Source organism: Balaenoptera musculus, chromosome 17 (assembly GCF_009873245.2).
Source record: "Balaenoptera musculus isolate JJ_BM4_2016_0621 chromosome 17, mBalMus1.pri.v3, whole genome shotgun sequence".
NCBI lineage: Eukaryota > Metazoa > Chordata > Mammalia > Artiodactyla > Balaenopteridae > Balaenoptera > Balaenoptera musculus.
In genome coordinates, this window is record NC_045801.1 from 4,316,339 (window position 1) to 4,339,669 (window position 23,331).

Here is a 23,331-nt window from a genome sequence, read left to right on the forward strand (position 1 = left end):
CTAAATAGCACACTGTTCCAAGGTATGCTGTCTTCATCCATGAGGGAGCTTCTGGGCACATGTTTTCTACCTTAAGGACCAAGTCTCATTTAACGTTGTGCCGAGAATTCTGTTAATTCGCTGGTGTGTGAGATGCTGTTTAGAAATGGCCTGATGGCAACTCTTAGTCGTTTTCTGAGAACTAGGCAACCTCAGAATGGCAGGGGCTGGGGAGGGGCCGGTGCCTAAAGTCCCCCAGGGCCTCAATCTCAGCACAGCCTCGCTCTGCGTGGAATCCCTTCCCAGACCATTGCAGGCCCTGCCCCAGGCCTGGAACAGCCCCTGCTCAGGTGGCCCGCCCCCTGAGGCCTGCCCGGTCACCCCTGCTCACCTCCCATCAAATCCTGTTTAATTATTCCTCACTGCCTGAAATTGTCCTTTACATTTGTGCTGGACATGTGCTTATTCTTGGTCTCCCACTAGGGCACCAGTTCTCCCAGCTGCGTCTCCAGTGCTCATACATGCTTGGCACAGAGCAGGATCTCAAAAAATATGTATTGAATGCATAAATGATATCCATGGGTAGAATCTAGTGGGAGAAGAGGCTGTAATCATCGTAAAGGGAAATAATTAATACGAAAATTATTTTGTGGGTCTTCCACTCTATGTCAGGCTCTGTACGAAGAGCTTTGTATCATATTCAAGCTTCACCACAATCCTGTGAGGTGCAAAGACAATCCCCTTTTTACAGATGAAGAAATTGGTGCTCAGAGACGTCAGGCAACCTGCCTAAGGTCACACAGCTAGGACCTGGTGGTCAGGAACACAGCCCAGGCCTGTCTGACTCTGCTGCTAGAACTCTCAGTTGATGCTAATTCCTTTCTGTCCTTGCAGCATCTTACACTGGGCTTGGAACAGAGAGGCTCTCAAAATACAAGTTGAATGACTAAATCATCTCTTAGGACAGAATCTAGTTAGAAGATGTTTGAATCATCCTAATGTGAGCTCTGCAAGTTCGTTTCCCGTTTTCCATGGCAGCATCTCAGAATGTTGGAGACAGCAAGAACCTTCCTGAAGTCTCGTGGCTTAGGTGCCACTGACGCCGAGTGGCATGTTAGCCCGGGGATGCGGAGACAAGTGAGGCCTGGTGCCCCCCCGCAGGCGGCTTCCTCTCACCTGCCGCGAGGTTTCCCTTCCCCAGGGACGCAGTGTCAGGCCGGTACCTCCCACCGTTGCCTCCGTGTGGGCGTCGTGGTCGGGCTCCTCTGAGGACCCCAGCTGCAGGACTCAAGGCAGCCCCCCCAGACCGGTCCAGGTGGTTTTGTAGGGGGTCATGGATAAGTATGTGCTGTTGATGGTGGGGAATCCTGAGTGAATAACTGACCTGCTGAGTCGGTTTCCTACCACGGCTGAGCGACCGCCCTGGGATTCTCTTGACAGCCAAGGTGGCGGGTGTCAAGCCTTCTGTCACCACCAAGTACTGAGGCTCTTGCGGGTTCTGTAACCCGCTCAGCATCACACAAATGTGTGACTGAGCTGGATGACCGCCTGTCCCGCGAGCTCCCCTGAGCCCGAAGTTCGTGTCTTTTCCATTACTTCGTGTGGCCAATGAGCAAGGTCCTCTCTCAGAGCCAAAACAAAACGAAATACGCCTTTCCATTAATGCAGTATCACGAACGGTCTTCTTCTCTCTGATGTTTCGCGCCTTAAAATCATGCAATTTAAATGCTGCTAAATTATAACTCAAGCAAAGTCCAAATGAATTGCGGAAATGTGGCTGCAAGAAGGAAAGCCGAAGTTGCCACTTGGCCTGCAGAGCCAGCCTGTGTGAGCCGGGGGTCCCCACGCGGGCTCCCTGAATGCCAGTCACACGGCCAGAATGGTGGCCGACTGCTTACTTCAAGCTCGCCTGTGATCCAGGACTTTCACGAAGGCTCATGTTTCATCGGAAACCCCAGCGTCTCTGCCTGTTTCCTGCAATTGGCCATGGAAACAGAAGCTGTCCGTCTCCTCCCTCTGTTGTTTCTGTTTTCACCTGGGAGATGTATTTGCACAGTTCCCTCCGCTTAAACCCCACACCCGCTCCCCCAGGGCAGGGCGGGCTGGCCACCTTCCCAGAGAGCAGATGTGCTTTTCCTCTGTCTCCCGGGCTCCTCTGGCCAAACTCACTCCTGGCTCTTCTCTCTGGACAGGTTTTGACCTGATGGATTTGTTCAGTGTGAAGGCGACCTTGGGGGAGAGAGAGAACGGGGCGCAGAGTTCCTACGTCCGGATGGGATCCTTCCCTGTGGTGCAAAGGACTGAGTGAGTGGTTGCTTCCCCTTCTAGACCTGCCCGGGACGCCTCTGCAAGGGTGGGAAGGCGCTGCTCAGCACGGTTGCTCACTGAGCGCTGGGCAGGGATTTCGCCCACAGAGTGCCTGGTGAGGTCGCCCTGAAAGGAAGCAGCCGAATCACTGGCCTGGGAATTCAGCCTGTTTCTTAGCCATGTATCGCCGTTGACGCTATTGGTCCCCTGGCCCTTCTACACTCACCTGTCTGTACAGGTGTGCTGTTCATCCTCCATCCATTCATGCCTGCATTTTTCTATTAGTTCAGTAAACAGCAAACGTTTATCATTTATGGCTTAGATCCACAGCACCTACCGTGGACCAGCCACTGCATGACACGCAGGCAGAGCACCACCCAGAGTCGTGTAGTCGTTTTGGCCAGTGGAGACCCAGTTCAGTGTTTGCTGGGTGCCTGGCCTTACACAAGTCATTGGAGGTCCCTGTGCCCCAGTCATGGCATCTGTTTCACCTGAGATGAATGTGTCCGCCTTGCAACATCGTTTGAGAGGCTCATGATGCAAAGATTAGTCCAGGGTCTGACACCTATGGGGTCACCAGTCAAGGGCTAACGATGACACCACAATAAATGTTCCATTCTGCTCCTCTCAGGCAGAATGATCTTTTGAAAATGAAAAGTGGTGTTTTATCTTGACATTATCCTTCATCTTAAAACTCTTTAATTACTTCTGAGCGTTCTTAAGCCAAGGGCCTGGGAAGACCCTGTGTGTGATCTAGCCCCGTGCTGCCTTTCTGGTGTCAGGTTCGCCCTGGCCTGTCACTGTCCGCACTGCCCTCTACCTGGGACCCTGCTTGTCCTTCAGAGTACAGCTCGTCTGTCCTGCTTTCGAGGATGCCTCCCCCGAACTCTGAGGTTAAGCCAGGCCTCCCCTTATTCTCTCTCCTCACAACCTGTCCTCCTGCATAAAATGCAGCAACATTGAAGCCAGCGACTCGATTGTGCAATGAGTCATTTGCAGACTGTCTCCCCTGCTGTGGGAGAAGCTCCTGGAAGGGCCTAAGTCTGGTCTCTGCCTGCCTGGAGGAGGGGATGAATCAGTCCACGATCAGGGAGAAGGCTCCGTTAGATACTAGCCTGGCAAGGGTGGGCTTGGCACATGAGGCCTCAGAGCTTGCATGTTGCAGGCATGCAGTCGTTTCTCCAGCTCGGTGGCCGTTCTCTGAGTGCCAGCCTTGCACCAGGACTGTATCGGGCCCTAACGTCCTCCACGGCTCACAGTGCCAGCATCCCGGGAGAGTGCTGGTTCAGAAGAGGAAACGCCGGGTCAGTTTCTCTCTCTGGGTCCCGTTTCCTCACCCTGCGATGGAGACCATTATCACAGTGAGCAGACCCTTAAGGGAGGCGTGCCTTCCTGACTGTGGGTGTTGTTCTGTCCACACAGGGGCTGAGATACAGATGCTGGGTGATCTTAATCACCTGGTCCCATGCTCATTTGGGGGCCACACAGGGATGAACCGAATCGAGGTTCCATTTCCCACTTAACTCCCCTTACTTCTTTGGCCTAACTTGTGCAATTCATCCATACCACTTAGAAACAGAAAAAAAAAAAAAAATCACAGGCAACTTCACTTTAAAGCAAACGTACAAGGGGTTTCCTTGGCAGTTCGGACTCCACACTCCCACCACAGGGGGCCCAGGTTCGACTCCTGGTGGGGGAACTAAGATTCTGCAAGCTGCACGGTGTGGCCAAAAATGATAATAATAATAATAATAAAGCAAACGTGTAATAGAGAAAGGACAAAACAGAGAGAGGAAAGCACACGTTACGCAAACATGGTGGGGAGCCCAGCAGAGGCCTCCCACTTGCTGAGGATGCCATCTTTCCATCAGGACATTTGGAGCAAACAGCACAATGGCTTTGGACTCTGCTCTCTGGACGTGGGGCTGAAGTGTTTCTGGGAAATGGATTTGGGCTCATGTTATGCTGAGTCGTCCTGAGAAGGAATTTCTACGTGGTTTCAAGTTTGTTTTAATGGCAAAACACCAGAAACAGAAACCGACAGAGCTCTGACGTGTTGAGTGAGAATAGCGTCCCTTTCATTTCTAATGCAATTTACGCAGATACATACATACACGTATAATTTTTAATGTACGGGTTAATTTTGTCCATAATGAAAAGGGGTGTCACTTTCAATATTTGTATTTTTCTTACTTGCTAAACGTTTAAAGGGCACTTTACACACCTTATCTAACTTATTTCTCACCACAGTAAAATGGGGGGAGCAAGGCTTGTATTATTCTCAGCATTTATCTGGTGTGACATTTGAGGCTCAAAATGGGACAGTGACCTGTTCAAAATCTCATAGTTCCTGGGAAGCAGAGGTTGGCCTCAAACTCAGGTCCTTCAGCTCCAATCCCTTTACCCTCTCCTGTATATCTGTATATATACACAGCCTAAGAAAAAGTATTCGTCTCTCAATAGAGAGAGAGAGAGATAGAGGCACACCCCGGAGATATTGTGGGTTTGGTTCCAGACTACTGCAGTAAAGCGAATATCAAAACGAAGAGTCACATTTTTTGGTTTCCCAGTGCGTATAAAAGTTATGTTTACACCATACTGTAGTCTTTTAAGTTTGCAACAGCATTACGTCTTAAAAAACAGTGTACATATCATTGGCACTGATGGACTTGCTTGGTGCAGGGTTGCCACAAACCTTCAATTTTTAAAAAAAACACAGTATGTGTGAAGCACAGTAAAGCTAAAGCACAACAAAACGAGGTGTGCCTGTAGATAGAGATATAAACATATAGTTATCAATATATAGATATGATGTGTTTAGATACATAGCATATTTGTATATTATACATACATGTGCGCTGAGAAGTAAGTGTGTTTAGAAAAGAACAGTGGCATAGTTGGCCTCATTAATGCAATAATAAGAAAAAAAAATTGAAGGGCAATGTCCATCTGAGGCTTCACAGCCTGTGTCCGTGCAGAGGGGTGGGGAAGCCCCGTGTCCCTCCCGTGTGGCAGTGACCTAGGACGTCCCTGAATCCTGGAAAGGCCCGAGGGAGTAAAGGGCACTGCTCCCAGTGCCTGGATGTGATCCTGGGTGAAATCCCAGCTCAAAGAACGACTCTGAACGGCTGGGCCAACTCCCGGCTCGGATCTGTGCACCGAGATCACAGAGGGAGGACCAGTCTTGGCTCACAGGTTCTACAGCCAAACGTAGGGTCCCTGAGGGTCCATGAGTCTGAGAACCAGAAACCCAGAAGCCTCCTCATTTCCCTTCCTGGCTCTCTGGCCAGACAGTTTCCGCCTCCTCCAGTGCAGAAGGCAGCACCTTGCATTCTTTGCCCCCAGAGCAGGGTTTGGCCCGCCGTGAGCAGTGTGCCGGGCAACAGCTGGCGGTTAAGAGGAGAGCTCTGGAGACCCGCCGCTGTCTGCAGGGGAGCCTCTGCTCGACCGCTGAGCAGCGGGGTGCAGGAGTCACCCCGTGAGAGCCTGGCCGCCCTCAGCTGGGGGGGGGGCATCACAACACCGTACACCCGTAGCTTCTGTCGCGGAACAACGTGCATGCTGGATTTGTAGGGGGAAGGGCAGTGCAGGGCTGTCTGGGCTGGAGCTGCAGGGGTCGAGGGATTCCCCCATTTGAGGGGCTGGTCCCCCGAGCTCAGGAAACCAGTGCTCTGTGGAGACAGAGGATGTCCTGGCACGTGGGGCAGGGACCAAGCGGGCTAAGATGTGACAGTGTGGCCTTGCTGAGGGGCAGCAGGCAGGGAGAGGTGAGGGCTGCAGCGCTCAGCGCATTTGACCCCGCGGCGGGGTGGCAGTTTAGCATTTATCGTTGATCTTGGAGAGATGGAAGCAGGCGAGCACTGCGGGGGTGGATTTGACGGGGCTGAGGGTGGGTGCAGCGGGACAGTGAAGGGGCCACAGCGAGGGTCAGCAGAGGGTTGAATGGAGGCCCTGATTGAAGGAAAAGGCAGTAAAGGCAGGCGAGCAGGTGGACTTTAGAACCCTAGGAGGTCAGAGTGGCAGGACTTCGTGACCCCGGGGTGCGTGGGCTTCCTTTGCAGCCTCTTCTCTCAGCCCGGTGCCATCTGTCTCTGTCTCCCTCCAGGGATGTGTTCCCGCAAGGCTTGCCTGATGAGTACGCCTTTGTCACCACCTTCCGGCTCCGGAAGATGTCTCGGAAAGAAGACTGGTATATCTGGCAGGTCATCGACCAGTACGGCATCCCGCAGGTGTGAGCAGCACGCCTTGTCTCAGTGCAGATTTCTTTCTCCTTCTCGTGGGCTTGGCATCAACCACCGTGTTTTCTCCTGGGGTCTCTGTCCTGGGCCTGGGAGATGGAGGGTCTGGTGTCCATAGAGGCGCAGGGCAGCTGCAGGGGCTGGGAGACCGCCAGAGGGCTGCACTTCTCCCTGGACGGTCAAGCGCCCGTCACCTGGTGGGGCAGAACGCCCAGTTCCTGTCTCAGGGACCCTCAGCCCAGCCAGGGAGGTGGCAGCCAGTGCTGCTGTCCTATGGCACATGTTCTCTTAGCAGCACGTTCATGATGTAGTGGAGGAAACTGGCTCAGAGTCAGCACGACCTGGGTTCAGACCTCGTGCCTAGTCCTTTCTTGGTGTGGGCTCTGAGACACGTTCACTTTCTTCTTTTTTTTTTTTTTAAATTTTATTTATTTACTTTTTATACAGCAGGTTCTTATTAGTTATCTATTTTATACCCATCAGTGTATATATGTCAATCCCAATCCCCCAATTCATCACACCACCACCCCCCGCCCCCCTGCTTTCCCCCCTTGGTGTCCATACGTTTGTTCTCTACATCTGTGTCTCTATTTCTGCCCTGCAAACCGGTCCATCTGTACCATTTTTCTAGATTCCACATATATGCGTTAATATACAATATTTGTTTTTCTCTTTCTGACTTACTTCACTCTGTATGACAGTCTCTAGATCCATCCACGTCTCTAAAAATGACCCAATTTCGTTCATTTTTATGGCTGAGTAATATTCCATTGTATATATGTACCATATCTTCTTTATCCATTCGTCTGTTGATGGGCATTTAGGTTGCCTCCATGACCTGGCTATTGTAAATAGTGCTGCAGTGAATATTGGGGTGCGTGTGTCTTTTTGAATTATGGTTTTCTCTGGGTGTATACCCAGTAGTGGGATTGCTGGGTCATATGGTAGTTCTATTTTTAGTTTTTTAAGGAACCTCCATAATGTTCTCCATAGCAGCTGTATCAATTTACATTCCCACCAACAGTGCAGGAGGGTTCCCTTTTCTCCACACCCTCTCCAGCATTTGTTGTTTGTAGATTTTCTGATGATGCCCATTCTGACCAGTGTGAGGTGATACCTCACTGTAGTTTTGAGTTGCATTTCTCTAATAATTAGTGAGGTTGAGCAGCTTTTCATGTGCCTCTTGGTCATCTGTATGTCTTCTTTGGAGAAATGTCTAATTAGGTCTTCTGCCCATTTTTTAATTGGGTTTGTTTTTTTAATATTGAGCTGCATGAGCTGTTTATATATTTTGGAGATGAATCCTTTGTCCATTGATTCGTTTACAAATATTTTCTCCCATTCTGAAGGTTGTGTTTTCGTCTTGTTTATAGTTTCCTTTGCTGTGCAAAAGCTTTAAAGTTTCATTAGGTCCCATTTGTTTATTTTTGTTTTTATTTCCATTACTCTAGGAGGTGGGTCAAAAAAGATCTTGCTGTGATTTATGTCGAAGAGTGTTCTTCCTATGTTTTCCTCCAAGCGTTTTATAGTGTCCAGTCTTACATTTAGGTCTTTAATCCATTTTGAGTTTATTTTTGTGTATGGTGTTAGGGAATGTTCTAATTTCATTCTTTTACATGTAGCTGTCCAGTTTTCCCAGCACCACTTATTGAAGAGACTGTCTTTTCTCCATTGTATATCCTTGCCTCTTTTGTCATAGATTTGTTGACCATACGTGTGTGGGTTTATCTCTGGGCTTTCTATCCTGTTCCATTGATCTATATTTCTGTTTTTGTGCCCGTACCATATTGTCTTGATTACTGTAGCTTTGTAGTATAGTCTGAAGTCAGGGAGTCTGATTCCTCCAGCTCCATTTTTTTCCCTCAAGATTGCTTTGGCTATTCAGGGTCTTTTGTGTCTCCATACAAATTTTAAGACTTTTTGTTCTAGTTCTGTAAAAACTGCCATTGGTGATTTGATAGGGATTGCATTGAATCTGTGGATTGCTTTGGGTATTACAGTCATTTTCACAATATTGATTCTTCCAATCCAAGAACATGGTATATCTCTCCATCTGTTTGTGTCATCTTTGATTTCTTTCATCAGTGTCATATAGTTTTCTGAGTACAGGTCTCTGACCTCCTTAGGTAGGTTTATTCCTAGGTATCTTATTCTTCTTGTTGCAATGGTGAATGGGATTGTTTCCTTAATTTCTCTTTCTGATCTTTCATTGTTAGTGTATAGGAATGCAAGAGATTTCTGTGCATTAATTTTGTATCCTGATACTTTACCAAATTCATCGATTAGCTCTAGTAGTTTTCTGGTGGCACCTTTAGGATTATCTATCTATAGTATGTCATCTGTAAATAGTGACAGTTTTACTTCTCTTCTGATTTGGATTCCTTTTATTTCTTTTTCTTCTCTGGTTGTTGTGGCTAGGACTTCCAAAACTATGTTGAATAATAGTGGTGAGAGTGGACATCCTTGTCTTGTTCCTGATCTTAGAGGAAATGCTTTCAGTTTTTCACCATTGAGAATGATGTTGGCTGTGGGTTTGTCATATATGGCCTTTATTATGTTGAGGTAGGTTCCCTCTATGCCCACTTTCTTGGAGAGTTTTTATCATAAATAGGTGTTGAATTTTGTCAAAAGCTTTTTTTGCATCTATTGAGATGATCATATGGTTTTTATTCTTCAGTTTGTTAATATGGTGTATCACATTGATTTATTTGCGTATATTGAAGAATCCTTGCATCCCGGGCATAAATCCCACTTGATCATGGTGTATGATCCTTTTAATGTGTTGTTGGGTCCTGTTTGCTAGTATTTTGTTGAGGATTTTTGCATCTCAATATTCATCAGTGATATTGGTCGGTAATTTTCTTTTTTTGTAGTATCTTTGGTTTTGGTATCAGGGTGATGGTGACCTCATAGAATGAGTTTGGGACTGTTCCTTCCTCTGCAGTTTTTTGGAAGAGTTTGAGAAGGATGGGTGTTAGCTCTTCTCTAAATGTTTGATAGAATTCACCTGTGAAGCCATCTGGTCCTGGACTTCTGTTTGCTGGAAGATTTTAATCACAGTTTCAATTTCATTACTTGTGATTGGTCTGTTCATATTTTCTATTTCTTCCAGGTTCAGTCTTGGAAGCTTATACCTTTCTAAGAATTTGTCCATTTCTTCCAGGTTGTCCATTTTATTGGCATAGAGTTGCTTGTAGTAGTCCGTCATGATGCTTTGTATTTCTGCAGTGTCCGTTGTAACTTCTCCTTTTTCATTTCTAATTTTATTGATTTGAGTCCTCTCCCTCTTTTTCTTGATGAGTCTGGCTAACAGTTTATCAGTTTTGTTTATCTTCTGAAAGAACCAGCTTTTAGTTTTATTTATCTTTGCTACTGTTTTCTTTGTTTCTATTTCATTTATTTGTGCTCTGATCTTTATGATTTCTTTCCTTCTACTAACTTTGGGTTTTGTTTGTTCTTTCTCTAGTTCCTTTAGGTGTAAGGTTAGATTGTTTATTTGAGATTCTTCTTGTTTCTTGAGGTAGGCTTGTATTGCTATAAACTTCCCTCTTAGAACTGCTTTTGCAGCATCCCATAGGTTTTGGATCGTCATGTTTTCATTGTCATTTGTCTCTAGGTATTTTTTATTTCCTCTATGATTTCTTCAGTGATCTCTTGTTTAGTATTGTTTAGCCTCTGTGTGTTTGTGTTTTTTACGTTTTTTTCCCTGTGATTGATTTCTAATCTCATAGCGTTGTGGTTGGAAAAGATGCTTGATAGGATTTCAGTTTTCTTAAATTAACCGAGGCTTGCTTTTTGACCCAAGATGATACTGAGACCAAGTAGTCGTAGGGAACTGGGGAGAAATGATGGGATTCTGGATATGTAGTTTGAAAATAGAACCAACAGGGTTTGCTGATGGATCTGAGCTGTGGAGTGCCCCCCTGAGGCCCCCCCAGCTTGGACTCGGGCCTTCCTCTGCTCTGTATGGTGCTGGGAGAAGTAGAAACATTGGAGAAAAACCCATGTCCTCATGAAGCTCCCCAGGTGGCTCAGGGGTACAGGGCTCAAACAGGTGAAACTAATTTCAAGAAAGAGACCAGGTTTAATCATGATTATTAGATTATGCTTACGAGAAGTTTCAGGTTATTAGTCAGGGGTTCATAGTTTTGTTTTTCACCCTAACCGTAACATACCAGCAGACAATGCAGTTAAAAATAAATTTTAGGTTCCCCTTGGCTGTGCTGAGGCCATGTGGGGGACCCGAGACAGAGAAACCAGAACACCTGGGTGGTGTCATAAACACTGTGGCTGGTTCCCTGCAGGGCAGTGGGCTCCTTCCTTTAACCTCGGGGTTCTCATTCATTCATTCAATCATTCATTCCCTTTCTGTTGAGTCCTACTATATGGCGTGTGTTGTCCTAGCCACTGGGGTTAAAGAGATGAGCAGTAGAGACAGGGTGCCTGCTTAAAAGGATGGAGCGGGGTGGGGCAGGCAAGAAACGGGTGGATGAAATAAATGACCCAAAATGCTTTCATACACTGACCCGAAATGCTATGAAAAAATAAATAAATCCACATGTCTGAGGATGTGAGAGCAAATGACCAGGTTAGAATCCAGTTACACGTGTGTGTCAGAGAAGGCTTCACGGCGGTGATGTCTTTGAACTTGCTTCATTTATTATAGATAACATTTAGAACAGTGCCTGATGTGTAAGTGTTTTACATATCTATAAATTCATTTAATTCTCATAACAACTCTATCAAGTAGGCACTATCATCAGTGCCATTTTACAAATGAGGAAACAGCACAGAGAGGTTAAAAAACCTGCCCGAGGTCACACAGCTTAAAAATGACTTGCCAGTTTGGGTGTGGGCAAGCAATAGACAACCCAAATTTTTGAAGAGTGTTTTAGTAAAGTGTCTCGGGGTAAGGGAGCTGATGAGGTTAAGGGTCAGGGTTAAGGAAACCAATGAAAGATATTGTGGTGTCCTGGGATTAGCAACAGCAGGAAGCTCCTGCCCGGGGCCTGGATGGCCTGGGCAGGGAGAGGTTGGTTATCGGAGACGTTGTGTTCTGGAGTCATGGAGGAGGGAGAGCTCCCAAAGGGCCCTGGCACGTGGAGGAACATGGCCGTCTGGAGCCGCAGGGAAGCTGGGAGGGCAGGAGAGTCAATACCAGACCCCTCTCTCTTCCTGCTCTTGGATTTCCACTCCCGTGGGCCAGACTAACTGGAAGCCAAAGGGCATCGGAGCCCAGGTCAGGAAGTCAAAGGTCAGAGTCTGGGAGTCCAGATCCAGGTAGAGAGAGGTGGAGCGTGGATATCAGGGCAGATGGAGACTAACCCCATGGAGACTGGACAAGAATATACCCATCCATCCATTCGCTCAGTGAATACCTATTTTCTATGCCACGTTATGTCCCCCACCTCCATGTGCTGAGGGAGTGTTGATCTTGCCCACTCCTGCACTCCTGACACCTAGCAGGTTGCTTGCCTGTGACAGAGGATGTTCAGTGAGTATCGTGCAAGGGTTGAAAAAATAAGCACGTGGATGAGCATACATTCATTCATTACTTCATTCATTCATTTTTTTAAAAAATTTACTTATTTAATTTATTTTACTTTTTGGCTGCGTTGGGTCTTCACTGCTGCGTGCAGGCTTTGTCTAGTTGCGGCAAGCGGGGGCTACTCTTCGTTGCGGTGCACGGCCTTCTCATTGCGGTGGCTTCTCTTGTTGCGAAGCACAGGCTCTAGGCGTGCGGGCTTCAGTAGTTGTGGCACAAGGGCTCAGTAGTTGTGGCTCACAGGCACTAGAGCGCAGGCTCAGTAGTTGCGGCGCACGGGCTTAGTTGCTCCGCGGCATGTGGGATCTTCCCGGACCAGGACTCAAACCCGTGTCCCCTGCATTGGCAGGCGGATTCTTAACCACTGCACCACCAGGGAAGCCCCTCATTCATTCTTAAAACGCAGAGGAAAGTAAAACTTTCTTCCAGAGTTTTCAAGGCATTTTGCAAAGGGCTGGAGGGTAATCCAGTGAACAAGACAGCCAGGGTCCCTGCCACCGAATTGCTTTATTCTACCAGGGCTTCAATTTTATCTTCCAGGTGAGAGAGAGTTTGGGTTAGTGGATGGGGTCGCAGACTGGCACCTGGTATCTAGACACAGACGGATTCTGTTTTGCCGCCTGTTAAAAGAAGCTGAAACCAGTCAGGGTTTCTGGTCGGTCTCACAGATCAAGACCCTCCTCACCAGTCCCCTTGTAGTTTCACAAAGGTACTCTTACCTGCATGGCCCCTCGGGTACTTGAGATTTTGACCCCTGGATTAACGTGTGAGCTCAGATCTTCCATTTAATACAGGGTTTAGAACAGCCTGTAAGGTAGATGTCGGTAACACCATTGTAGTGAGGAGGACACCAGGGCTTAGGGATGGGAAGTGCTTTGCCCAAGGCTGACCAGCTGGTGAGGGTCACGGCCAGGATCCGACTCAGGTTTGTCGGGTCTGACTCTGCGATCTCCCCTCCCCAGTTGCCCTCTCCTCCCTTGGTCCCATGCAGCTCAAGGGGCCTCTGGTCCTCTCCTCCCCAGGTGTCCATCCGGCTGGACGGCGAGAACAAGGCCGTGGAGTACAACGCTGTGGGTGCCATGACGGATGCCGTCAGGGTGGTCTTCCGAGGTCCGCGGGTCCATGACCTTTTCAACCGGGACTGGCACAAGTTGGCCCTGAGCATCCAGGCCCAGAACGTCTCCCTGTACATAGACTGTGCGCTGGTGCAGACACTGCCCATCGAGGAGAGGGAGAACATCGACATCCAGGGGAAGACCGTGATCGGCAAGCGCCTCTATGACAGCGTGCCCATCGACGTGAGTACTGGCGGGCCTTCTGCAGCCCAGGTCCTGGGGTCACCAGGGAGAAGCCTCAGGAGCCAGGTGCTCCTGACGTCCCCTACACCTGCCTGTATCATTTATCAAGCCATCACCTCGCACTGTCTTAGGAGGGAGGACCCTGACTCAGAAAACTGCCATATCACCATCACTCATTCATTCACTCATTCATTTAATTATTTAGACACTTAATCATTTACCATATATATATTAAGAACCTACTGTGTGCCAGGCACTGTGCTCTGCACTGGGGACACGTGACATATATCTACATGTATATGTAGACAAATTGATGGGCAGAGAAATAGAGTTACACAGTTCCCTGTAAATTTAGACTCTTTTCCCTTCTTCTTTGATTGTAAAAAAATTGGAAAATATAGGAAAGTATATGGAAAATAAGTAAAAATCATCCTCATTTCACCAACCAGGGATATTAACTGGGGAAGACTCAGTGGCTGGTAATAGCTGTCCTTCCATCACCATTCCATCCATCAGTGTTCTTTCCTTCTTTATTCTTTCTTTTTCCTCCTTAATTCTTTTTTCTTTTTTTTCTCTTTCCTTTAATGTATCTTTCTTTCCTCTACAAATGCATTCCCACATCTATACACACAGACACACACACCATGAATATGCACACACGTAGCACATGTACATTTATGTGCTGTCTTCAAGCTGAAGTCAGCTTGATCCTTCCGACTGGGAGCGTCCCCTGCTTCTCGAGAAGTAACCAAATCATGATCTGGGACAGCTCTTTCCAAAACCATTTCTTTTATTTTTTACACATATATGTATTTCTGTTAATGAAATATAGGATTGTTGGATGTGTGCTGGATATTTTGAAATTTATGTAAATAATGTGCAGCGTGTATAGTCACGTCTTGCTTTTTTTCTCTCAAAATTATGTGTCTAAGCTTTTATTTCTTTTAGCTGCTGCATAATACTTCATTTTATTGTGCATTTTGCTTATTTGTTCTCCTGTTAGTGAATATTTAGATTGTTTTGATGTTTCACCATCATAACCAGCAAGTCTTGGGTCTTGAACGTGCTGGCACATCTCCAGATGTGCTTTCCTCATGAAGAAAATAGGGTAATATGTGCCTTTGAGGCTGGAGATATATACCAGTTGGGAGAGTTTCTCTGGGGCATTCAATGATTAGATTGTAGGGTAAACAATTTTTGACTTTCCAGCATATTTTAACTTCTCAACAAAGTGACAGAACATTTATGTGTCTACCAGCAACGTATGAAAGACCCATTTTCTTAGATCCTTACCAACACATTGATAGATTTTTTTTTTAACATTTTTGTTGTTGTTTTGCCAATCTGATGGGCATACGATGGTATTTTATTGTGGTTCTATCTGCATTTCCCTGATTACCACTGAGCTCAGAAATACTTCTGTGTGTTCTTGATCGCCTACTTGATTTCCACTTTGGTGAATGCCAGTTCATAGCATCTGCCTGTTTTTACAATGATGCTGTTTTTCTTTCTTTTTTTTTTTAGATTTTTTTTTTTTAATGTGGACCATTTTTTTTTTTAAGTCTTTGCTGAATTTGTTACAATACTACTTCTGTTTTATGTTTTGGTTTTTTTGGCTGTGAGGCATGTGGGATCTTAGCTCCCCGACCAGGGATCAAACTCGCGCCCCCTGCATTGGAAGGTGCAGTCTTAACCACTGGACCACCAGGGAAGTCCCAATGCTGTCTGTCTTTTCTTAATTATTTCTAGATAATCCTTATATACTCTGGATACTAATTGCATATTTATTATATAATATATTTATTATATGTGTTGCAAATATTGTTTCCTGATCTGTTAAGGACAAACCATAAACTAAAAAAAATGAGTAAGTTTGACTACATCAAGATTCAAGAAATGGTATTGTGATATTGCAAGTTTTCAGTAAGAGTCATCATCAGGAACATGGTCACTGCCGTCACCATTACACTATCTTGGTGGTACTGGGATCTTTTCTAAGCAGGAAAGTGATTAGGTTCCACACCCTCTAAGGCACCCATCTGTATTATATAGCTGAGTGCTAAACAGGGGATCAGGGATCAGACTTGGGTTCCTTGTAAACACCGTCTCTCACCACACACTTAGCCCTGGTAGGAGAAGTGGTCATCGCCCCACCTACACCCCCCAGGCCAGACCCAGCACTGCCCACACCAAGCAGCTATCCACACCCCAGGAGCAGCCCTCAGCCAAGGGCTGGTGGCAGTTGGGGTATCAGTACCCCAGCTCCCACAGCTCTCAGCACCCTAAGTTGCATTTTCTCCATGGGCTCCCTCAGAGCTCCCCGGCAGGTCTAAATTGCACTTGCCCACAGGGGTGGTGTCCTTGATAACAGCCCTTTGCTGGCTCACTCGCTTCCCAACTCCGCTACTAGTACTTCCCAAGTAAATAAACAAAACAAACATACTACTTTCACTTGAATAAAGGTCTCTGGGTCTGCTAAACCAAACGAAACTAAAACATCTGGGCCAGTGACTGCAGCTGTCTGTGCCTCTGTTTTCTCTTCTGTAGGATGGAGACCGTGACTCACCCCTGTCGGTGTGTTTGTGAGGACTGTGTGCGATAACTAACGCATAGAGAGCAGCTAATGGTGCCTGGCACGTGGGGAGTTCTCAGGCCTGTTAAAGGCAATAGAGCCCAGGGATGAGGAAGGTGGGCTCTGGAGCCAGCCTGCCTGGGCTCAGATCCTTGTTCTGTGTCTGTGTATCCTTGGAAATGTTATTAACATGTCAAACCCTCAGGTTTTGTTGTGGTGGTGGTTTTGTAACCAGGATTGCATTGCAGCTTGTGTGCATGAGTGTAGTTATGCTGGTTGCTAAACTACTGAAATAGTCTCATGCTGGTTGGTAAATAGCAGCTGCCCAAGCCCCCCCCACACACACACCCGGTACCCCATCTCCATCTCGGCTGCTGGCGCTTATCCTTCCCTGGGGCGCCCCAGGTGGCCCATTCTCTAGCAAGTGAAGGGTGAGGGAGGGCCAGAAGCAGGCAGCGTCAGGGCCCTTCTGATTGCAGGGCCTGTGCTTACTGGTTGTTAAAGATGCTGAGTATCTCCCTGACTCTAACGGGATGCTGGCCACCCTGCAAGCAGTGATGGCACCCGGTGACACGGAGGCTGTGAGGATGGGACAGAGTGATCCTCGGCAGGAGCTCAGCACGGTGTCGGCACATGTTAAGCCTGTGAAGAGTACCAGCTGTTCGGAAAGTGAGGGTGAAGAGGTGGCCTGTGCTTCAGAGATCATACGGTCTAGGGGTGGGTGGGAGAGGGTGGCCGAGGGCACAGGTGCCCACGCAGGCATCACTGGGGCTCCTGTGCTCTGGGCTCCTCTGCAGAGCCCCGTGACCCGGCCCTTTCCCCCCAACTCCGCCTCCTGCTGGTCCCCCTGATGCGGAGCTCGGCCCCTCTCACCTGCTCTCTGCAGCTTCTGTGCCGAGTCTTCGTCTGACCTTGGTCTGGACCCGCCACGGGTCATTTTGTTCTGGTTTGCTCAGCATCCGGTGGATTGCGTGCTCTGTGCCTTGGAGTCTCAGTTATTGTGTGGAAGCGATGTTCCCCTGAAACTTTTCCCAGGAAGACAACGTGGGCTTAGACAGTCAAGTGCCTGCACCTGGGGGCATGTAGAACGGAGGAGAGTTGAGTGCAGGGGCTTCACAGTTCGGGATAGCGGGTTTTCCTGGGAGGGTGACTCACCAGACCTGGCCTTGTTTTGGGTGAATTAATGCACAGAGATCAGCTCATCCTGAGCTGGGGGTGACCTCTGAGAAACTGGCTGGGGGGAGGGAGGGGATGAATGAGTGCAGGGCAGGGGATCTGAGTGTCTGCTCTGTGGTCCGCCAGGCTCATGGGTTGGGTGACCTTGGCAAGGGCGGAGCCTGGGAGTTTCAGTCTCCTGTCTGTGAAATGTTACTGCTTAGAGGAAGTGTATTATTAAGAGGATTAAGAGATATAGGATAAGTAAAACATTTCAAATAGCCCATATGCACAATAAGTACTTAATAAATGTTAGTAAGTAGTATTACTACTGTATTTTAGTTATGCATATTTAATTATAGAATAACACTGTTCATTATATTAATTATATGCACACCTACTGTGGTCCAGGTACTAAAAATAGAACCTAATTTGATTCTCAGAACACCCGTGAAATTTGTAGACTGTTTCTATTTTTAAATAAGCTTTGGTTCAGTGAGGCTAAATTCACTCAATAAACACATATTTTATTTTATTCTTTATTGAGGCCTAATCATATATAGTAAAATGCACAGATCTTAAGTACGTATTTTGATGAGTTCTGTCACATGTATATGCCAGGGATGGAAAGTGGTAAATGCGCACCAGCTGCCCCAAACCTGCGGCCTGGCCCTTCCGGTCCGTGTGGGCAGCGTCAGTGGGACTCATGTTAGTGCCTCGTGCTGTGCTGTGGGGTTCATGTGATCAAGCAGGTGCTGCCTGAGTGTCCCGGGTGGATAGGAGCGCCCCAGTGGGTGGTGACTGCTCTTTCCGTCTTGTGTCTCAACACTATGTTTAATGAATAGAGAAAGACTTTAAGACTCTGACTTTAAGCCACTTATGGTCTCATATAAAAGGAAAGGATCACATTGAGATCTTTCCAGTCTCTTTGAATTACTTTTTTGATAACAGTAAGCATCAGATATTACAGGACCCAGAGGAAAGGCATCCGACCTAGACGAACAGGGTAGGCGGATGGGGGAAGACAGGAGGGGGTGGGCAGGGGTGGCTTCCTGGAGGCAAGTGACTTCTGGCTTGAGCCTGGAAGGGTGAACTGGATTTGTCTGTGCGCACGCAGGATGGGAGGTGGCGGGAGCTGAAGCACGGTGGGGGGGCGGGTGGGGCGGGGCAGGAGGCAGGGCCAGGCCTTTCTAGTGCACAGGGCCTGGGATCCACCTGTAGGTGAAGGGGCAGCAAAGGTTGAGGAGGGTGGGGAGAGCTCAGGGCTGTACTGGAGGACGTTCCCTGGGGCTGCAGAGAGCAGGGTGGATGGAAGGAGAAGGCGGGTGAGCCCTGTTAGGGAAGGAGGTGAGAGGCCAGGGCCTGGGCTGGGAAAGGGGGCAGGGCTGGGGGCTGGTCTGGGGATCCTGGCTCCCGGGTGACTCTCTGCTGAGGAATGTGCAAGAGAAATGGCCAGGCAAGTCAATGGGCATCTAGGCTGGTGGGCAGGGAGCCCGTCTCCGAGCTGCGGGGAGAGGAGACTCAAACCCTTGGGGCCTGGGGCCGGGAAGGGGTGCTCCTGGGCTCTGGGGGTCAAGCTGGTCTGGGACCTGCCATGCTGGGACCCCTCCCGCGTGACTCCCCGGAGGCCCTGCCAACCTTCCCTCCGTTTCCCGCTCCTGTGTCCCAGGCCTGCCCAGCTCCAAATCCCAGGGGACGGAGCTGGTCGCTGAGAAGCCGTAACCCCTCTCAGGAACCAGAGGGATTAATTTCTGATGCCCTCCAGCTCTCTGGGTTCATTGCGTGGCTGGTTCTCGCGCTCGGGACCAGCCCCCGCTCTCTCGCTTTGAGCAGCACAGACCCAGAGCGGCGCCCCTTCCACTGCTCAGTGCCCTGGAGCTGGTGGGCTGCCTGCTTCGCTGCTCTGCACCAGCCCCAAAGCCGCGATTCAGTTTTGGGTAAAGAAGAGTCCTCCGGAGACAAGAGCATTCAGGCTCGACGGGGCAGAAGGGGGCTGGGGCCGCGTTTGCCCTCCTTCCGCCCCGGTAGTGGTGGGGGGCAGGCGCAGAGCCCACCCAGAGTCTGAGCAGGGGCGCCAGTGGGTGTCAGAGCCACAGGCGCCAACCAGCCCCTTGCTCTGTGCCACCCACCGTGTTCCCAGAAGTTCTCACGGGCTGACTAGTTCCTCCACGTTGCAGGCTGTGACCTCACTCACCGCGTGGTCCCCATTCTGTAAGGACGTTCAGCACAGAGATTGAATCACTCCCTCATAGTGGCAGAATTAGCAGGCGGGGATGCAGACCTCACCGTCTGCTTGGAAGTTCTGCCTTTACTGTGAGTCTGGGCCTCCAGGTCCTGTCCCGCGCTGCCTCTCAGATTCGATGGTCACATTGGGCCCTTAACTGGGCCCTTTTAACCCACAGTGTGGAGTCTGGGGTCTGGGCTGGCTCCCACTCTCTCCTCCTCTGGCCCGTTGCCATTAGCTGAGTGTCCACGTTGTACCCAGTGCCGGGGAATCCCAGAACCTGACGTTTGTCAGAGGAATACTGTGCCCCCTTCCTGTTTCGTGCTGGGTTTCTAGATTAAAAATGAATCCTGATGAACTACATGGAGGGAGCATCAATGAACCCCGCACTCCTTCGTAAACCTTCCAGAAGCGTAGGCTGGGGCACTTGTGACCACGTAGCTCAGGCTTGAACACGGTGGGGAGAGACCACGGCGCCCTGCAGCTCCACCTGCCGTGGACACCTGTGTCTGGCCTCACCTGGTCTTCACGGTGCCCTAGGAGTCATGTCAGCATCTCCGTCTGACAGAAGAGGAAACCGAGGCTCAGGGCATTGGGTGCCTTGACCAGCTGCTCTGAGAGAAGAGCAGGGCTGAGTCTCAGACCCGGGCCCAGCTGATCTCAGGTCCTAAGCTCTCTGCACCCTGACTGGTTTCCGCACTGTAGCCAGGAAAGGGTCACCAAGCTGCACATGGTGGACACGGAGGGAAACTGGGGCTGGAGAGAGGACCCTGCAGTAGTTCAGCCTGGAATTGCTGAGGGTGTAAACGGGAGCAGAGATCCCAGGGGGTGGGGGGCAGAGGGGCATCGGGAGGTGGGCTCCCTGACATGGTGGAGGGAGGGGAGAGGGAGGAAGGTGGGACAGGGAATGGTGGGATTCCAGGCAGTTGGAAGGGACCCCTCCTGGCTCCCAGGCCCTGCCGCCCACCCTGAGTGCACTTGTGCGGGCCCCAGGCCGCCTGTGCTCCTCCCTGACCCTGACCTTGCCTTCCTTCTCCACCTCTGTCCCTGCGGCCTTGCCAGACAGACCCAGCCGCTGAGCATCTACGCTTGCTAATGTAGAAAGCAGGACCCTCTCTTTAAAATAGGCCTTGTTCCAAAGCATGATTTTGTGTTTTGTCATTTTCTCCTGTCTGTGGGCTGGTGTCTCTACAGGAAATACAACAGACAGACAACTGGAATTGTTACTGTTTCTGCTGAGTCGAGTCTGTGGGGTGAGGGCTTACACCTGCCGGGGCCTGTCCCAAAGCCAGGAGGGTGAGGTCGAGCTGCCTGGCCAGCTTGCTCAGGGCCTTCGAATGCAGCACAGACCGCAGAAGGGCACAGGGGAGGTGCAAGGCTGGGAGCATTCGACGTCGGTGTTAATAAAATAAGCATCCGTTGATTTAGCGCAATTTCCATTCGATAAATGTTTGTCCATGCATGGTGCATGCATGTATCCACTGAACCATTCATTCTATGCCTCGGGACATCTGCTGTGTCAGGAAGTGCTCTGGGGCCGGGGGTACAGAGAAACACAAGAGATAGGAGAGGCCTGCCTCACAGAACTGCTGTTCTAATCGGAGAAACACAGTTGAAAAAGTAAACTGAGAAATGCACACAAAGGAGGCATTGTAGTCATTGCTTTTATGAGGATGTACAGGATGACAAGTGACAGGGAGGGCCTGGGCTCTGATGGGTGGTTACAGAGGTGAACGGTGAGAGGAGCCAGCCTTGTGAGGAGCAGGAGGGAAAAGCAGCTGGGAAAAGAGAGCTCAGTGTGTTTGAGGGCTGTGGGTCAGGATGGGGAGCCCAGGGGGAAGATGGACACACAAATGTATAATTACCATGCAGTCTGGTATATTCAGTATTAGCTGTATGTACAAGGAGCCAAGTGGTGGAGAAGAGACCCCGTGAACTCTTCTTGACAGTAAAGGATGTGTATCAGTTATCAGTTGCTGCATAACAAATATCCCCCCACCCCCGCCCAGAAAAGAGGGATGAAAACAACAGACACTTATTGTCTCATAGTTTCTGTGGTTCAGGAATCTGGGAGGGGCTGAGCTGGGGGGGTCTTGCTCAGGGTTTCTCATAACGTCGCTGTCAAGCTGTTGGCTATTGCTGTGATCTTGAAGTTGGAACAGGGCTGAAACACCACCTCCAAGCTCATGCAGGTGGTTGCTGGCAGCCTCCCATGGGCTGTTGGACTGAGGGCCTCAGTTCCTTGCTGTTGGATTGCTGACAGCGGCCCTGGTTCCTCCCTATGTGGGCTTCTCCGTGGGGCAGCTCCCTGCGTGCCAGCTGGTGACCCCCAGGCTGCGTGATGTGAGAGAGAGAGAGAGACCGTGCGCGCACACACAAAGAAGCCAGTCTTTCTATAACTGATCTCGAAGTGACACGCCATCACTTCTGCCATGTTCTGTTCCTTAGAAGCCAGCGACCAGGTCCCTGCTACACTCGGGGGTGGGGAGGGGAATGAAGCTCCACCTCTTGGAGGAGCATCAAAAGATCTGTGGGTGTATTTTTACGACAACTCCTGAGGGGATGCCTCAGCGTGGTTGCTGGTTTTCAGGGGTTTTCCTAGAAGAGAGACCACGTGCAGAGGCATGGACGTGACAATCCGTGGTTTCCTTTGCTGTGCTAAAGCATATAAGTTTAACTAGGTCCCATTTGTTTATTTTTGCTTTTATTTGATAGAAGCATATTTTTAATATAAAAAAGTTCACTTAAGCCACCACGTGGACATGAGAGAGTTGAAAACAGGGATACTCTGAACCTTTGGAGACTTGGTGGCAGCACCGTGGCAGGGGCTTCAGTGAACGCAGTGACCACGGATTGTGGACGGGAGGAGGCGTGTGAGGGGCCTGAGCTGTAGCACATTCAGAGCAGGAGAAAACGCCGCCCCCAGTCTGTGCTGACTCACCTTGCGCTTGGGGCTCGCACTTCTAGAGGGAGAGGGACGGCCTGTCTGTAGATGAGACTTAGGCTCCCTCTGAAGTTCAGCTCAGGCTCAGACCACGCAGGACCCTGAGGAGGAAGTGGGCCTGATCCCTGAGCAGGGCCTACCTGAAACCAGGGAGGATCTGGGTTCCAAAGCCCCTAAAACTCACTCTCTGTCCTCACTTTCCCTCCCAGTTTGACCTACAGCGGATCGTGATTTACTGTGACTCCCGACACTCGGAACTGGAGACGTGCTGTGACATCCCCTCGGGCCCGGTGAGCAGAGATTCTGCATGGAGGGGTTGGTGGGGGGGGGGAATGGGTCCTTGGCTTCCCGAGGGAGGGGACGTCCTGGGCCCCGGGGTGGGATCAGGGGACACCCGCCATCACAGTGCGCCCTGGGAGGGAGCCCGGTGGTCATCGCCAGGGTTCCATTTCCTGGTCTGGCGGGCGTGGGTTGGGGGAGCGGGTCATGCAGGTCTGTCCCAGCCTCGGTCTACAGCCCCCGGGGCTGCAGCTGAGCGATGAGGCCCAGCTCTGGGGAGCACGGGGCAGAGGCTGGCAGGAGGGAATGGCATCCCTGCTGCCAGCGCTCAGAGTGGGGCGGCCGCCGTGCTCTGCGCTGCTCAGCAAGACAGGAGGAGGCAACACAGGGTCAGGAACAGCGGGCAGAGGCTCCTGGGCCCCCGGCGCAGTTCTGCCTCTCCCAGGGCCTCCCCACCTCCGCCTCGGTCCAGGTCCCTCCCTCTCCATTTACCAAATACCAGTTCCAAGGGTGCTTCCATAGTCCTGCCGCCCAGAGTTGAAGGCTGAAATCCATGGACTCGGCAGGCGCGGGCCCCGGACGCAGTGAGCACTCGGTCAGCGTGTCCTGTGTCGGGACGAGGCGGGGGCACAGGCACCCGGGGTGGTCGTTACCAGGGCTGGGGCTGCGGAGTCAGCTGAGCCTGACTGTTGAGAGAGAGGAGAGAAAGGAAAGGGAGGGAGACGGATAAGAGCAGGAGAGAATAAAGGGAAAGAAGAAGTGGGGGGGGGAGAGGAGGGGAAGAAAGAAG

General features: G+C 49.8%; 1 protein-coding gene across 1 annotated transcript in view; it reads left to right on the top strand.

Moving 5' to 3' along the window:
* COL22A1 (collagen type XXII alpha 1 chain) overlaps positions 1-23,331 on the top strand; it is a 242,723-nt gene that overhangs the window by 38,911 nt on the left and 180,481 nt on the right. Inside the window, exons 4-7 of the mRNA XM_036831041.1 lie at positions 2,172-2,283; positions 6,392-6,515; positions 13,092-13,367; positions 22,472-22,552. Of these exons, the coding sequence (XP_036686936.1) occupies positions 2,172-2,283; positions 6,392-6,515; positions 13,092-13,367; positions 22,472-22,552 (593 nt within the window). The remainder of the gene's footprint in view (positions 1-2,171; positions 2,284-6,391; positions 6,516-13,091; positions 13,368-22,471; positions 22,553-23,331) is intronic.